Source organism: Poecilia reticulata, unplaced genomic scaffold (genome assembly GCF_000633615.1).
Source record: "Poecilia reticulata strain Guanapo unplaced genomic scaffold, Guppy_female_1.0+MT scaffold_466, whole genome shotgun sequence".
Lineage (NCBI taxonomy): Eukaryota > Metazoa > Chordata > Actinopteri > Cyprinodontiformes > Poeciliidae > Poecilia > Poecilia reticulata.
This window is the reverse complement of record NW_007615228.1, coordinates 1-2421: the sequence shown is the minus strand read 5'-3', so window position 1 is coordinate 2421 and position 2421 is coordinate 1. Positions and strand designations below refer to the sequence as shown.

Below are 2421 nucleotides of genomic sequence, written 5' to 3'. Positions count from 1 at the left end.
TTAAATCATCTGAATTTTCTGTGCCATCAGTTTCTTACCGGCAGCCGGAGTCCACGTCCGTGTAAAGTCGGAGCATGAACTCTCCTTCTATGAAAGGCTTGAAGGTGGTCGGCATGACGACATATCGGCCCTGTGGCAGCTCACATCTCATGAACACCGTCCGAGCGTCGATGTAGGTGGAGGTATGCAGAAGTTGTTGCGTCACCAAGTCGTGCAGACGATACTTCCTGTTCACCTCTACCTGCAAAGTAATTCCTGGTTGTACATTCATCACTGCAGATTTAGCATTTTTCTATATATTTAGTTGATGTACTGTGAAAAACTATTTTTTACAAGCCCGTAATCAGTCTGAGAGCATGTTTGTACTAAAATGGCTTAAAAATAAACCAAAGTTTTACCTGTAAACTTTGGTTTACAGGTAAAATGCTGAAAGAAAGCCACATAACATCAGAATAAATAGACGTTTGAAAAGGACACTATGCCTTATAATTGTTTAAGTTTATAGATATTTGCTTTGCAAAGAAACCTCCATTTTTTACAGGACTTTGAGGTATGACTGCCTCTTAGTGGTGGGAACGTGTATTGCAGTTACATGAAGCTCAGAAACTGGTTGTACTGTAAGTGCGGAGGGTTAGACTGAAAAAATTCAAAGCTTATCTCAAACAGGAAATGCTCTTTAAATATAATAGGCAGGAGCAAAGCACCATTTTGACTCTGTCAGATGAAAGATGACAAATCACTGATAAAATCATCACAAATCAAAGTTTCAGTTTAGTGAGCGCTGCTGGTATTTTAACAGATCATGTCCACACAACTCTTCTGTTTTTATCACAAGCCCTTCATGCCGCATTTCAGCAGCACCTTTAACAGAGTGATAACAGAATCTGTGGTGTGTTTGAAAGTTTCCAGGTCTCTGGCATTAAAGTCCCTTGTGAGGAAACATGCCATCAGTTGAGACATGTGGACACATGGCCTCATTTAAATGAGACAATTCAACATGATGAGGAAAGTTTGTTTTCTCTGAGAACAAACTTCTCAGAGAAAAGTTCTCTATTTGATATTTCTGTCATAGTTCTGTTGTGTCTTTGTGGGGTTGTTGGTTAAATTTAATGCTGTATATTATGTTCAAGTGAGGAAAGTTAATACTTTATCAGAAAGTAAACTTTCACCAGAGATATAAATATCCCGTGTGCAACACACCAGGCTTGAACCAAGGAACCAGACCTGTCTGCAACTTCTGCAGAGAAAAAATAAAATCATCATCATCAAGGTTTTTCCTGCATTTTGCCTCTCAGTTTGAAACTGATGTGTTCAGCCTCTGGCGAAAAGGTCTGCTTGCGTTCAGATAAGAGCTAAATTAAACACTCGTCTGTTGATAGTTTAATAAAGTAGGAAAGGACTGCAGCCAAACCAAATTCTTTTACAACAATAAACGTGAAATTAATATGTTTTGCCCAAATATTAACAGTGTTTATATTGTAATGATTTTTACATAACTTTTTTAATAAACTGCACAATTACTATTATTCTATGTTTTGTAATTAATCTCCATTGAGACAGACTTTTTGTCCCCCAAAAAAGTATGTCTTGCTGCTCAAGTATTTTGAAGAAATTAGTAGTGACAGTGATGGCCAAAATTTGAGATGATGTCCATCTTAATAAAAGGATTATTATTATTTTATTATAACCTCACTACTTGGTGGCAGTACATTGAGTAGCACACTTGAATTCCCTTACATACAAATATATAATCAATACCCACACACATGAAAAAACAGCTTGCTACTGCAATGACCACCGTGAACTTGTGTTTTTGCCTCATTAATATCAGAGTCCTTGTTTTTTGTACATCAGAGAGTTGTATGGATGATTTGTGTTACCTTTAAGACGTTGAAGCCGATGCTTAGATTGTCTCCTTGACCTTCTTTCCTGTAGATCTTTCTGTCTTTCTGCTGCAGCAAGATCAGGACCTCGTCAGATTCTTTGGTGACATCAAACAAGTACTGGAAGAGAAGGGAAAATTCGTTAGTATTTAGTTGTTAGTTATTCGTTTTTATTACGTATAGAGAGACAGTGATGGAGGGACAGAGTCTCTTGAGCCGTCAGCACCTGTGGGTTCTGCAGAAATGTCTGCCTGTGGTTGGTACAGCCACCGCAGCGGTTCAGCAGGGGGTCGTTGTTTCGAGTCCATTTCCCAAAGTTCACTTCCTTATTCCAGGTCTTATGGATGCTGATCAGTGAGGTGTTCATTATACGGCAAACGTCTGCATCAGTGAAGTTCTTGCACCAGTCTGTGAATGACATCCTGTTGATCCAAACAGAGAGTGCATCAATAATGAACAGTTAGGAATCAAATTAAATAGCTGGAGTGTAATCAGAGACCCCGACCCACCAAAACTCTCCATCGTCCGCCACTGTGAT

The 2421-nt window shown here is 38.9% G+C and overlaps 1 protein-coding gene across 1 annotated transcript in view; it reads right to left on the bottom strand.

Annotated features, from left to right (window-relative positions):
* Positions 1-2305, bottom strand: part of LOC103461019 (calpain-5-like) — a gene marked incomplete at its 5' end in the record, with an annotated part of 14265 nt that extends 11960 nt beyond the window's left edge. Inside the window, 3 exons of the mRNA XM_008403337.1 lie at positions 39-241; positions 1881-2003; positions 2110-2305. Of these exons, the coding sequence (XP_008401559.1) occupies positions 39-241; positions 1881-2003; positions 2110-2305 (522 nt within the window). The remainder of the gene's footprint in view (positions 1-38; positions 242-1880; positions 2004-2109) is intronic.
* Between the last annotated feature and the right edge of the window lie 116 nt (positions 2306-2421).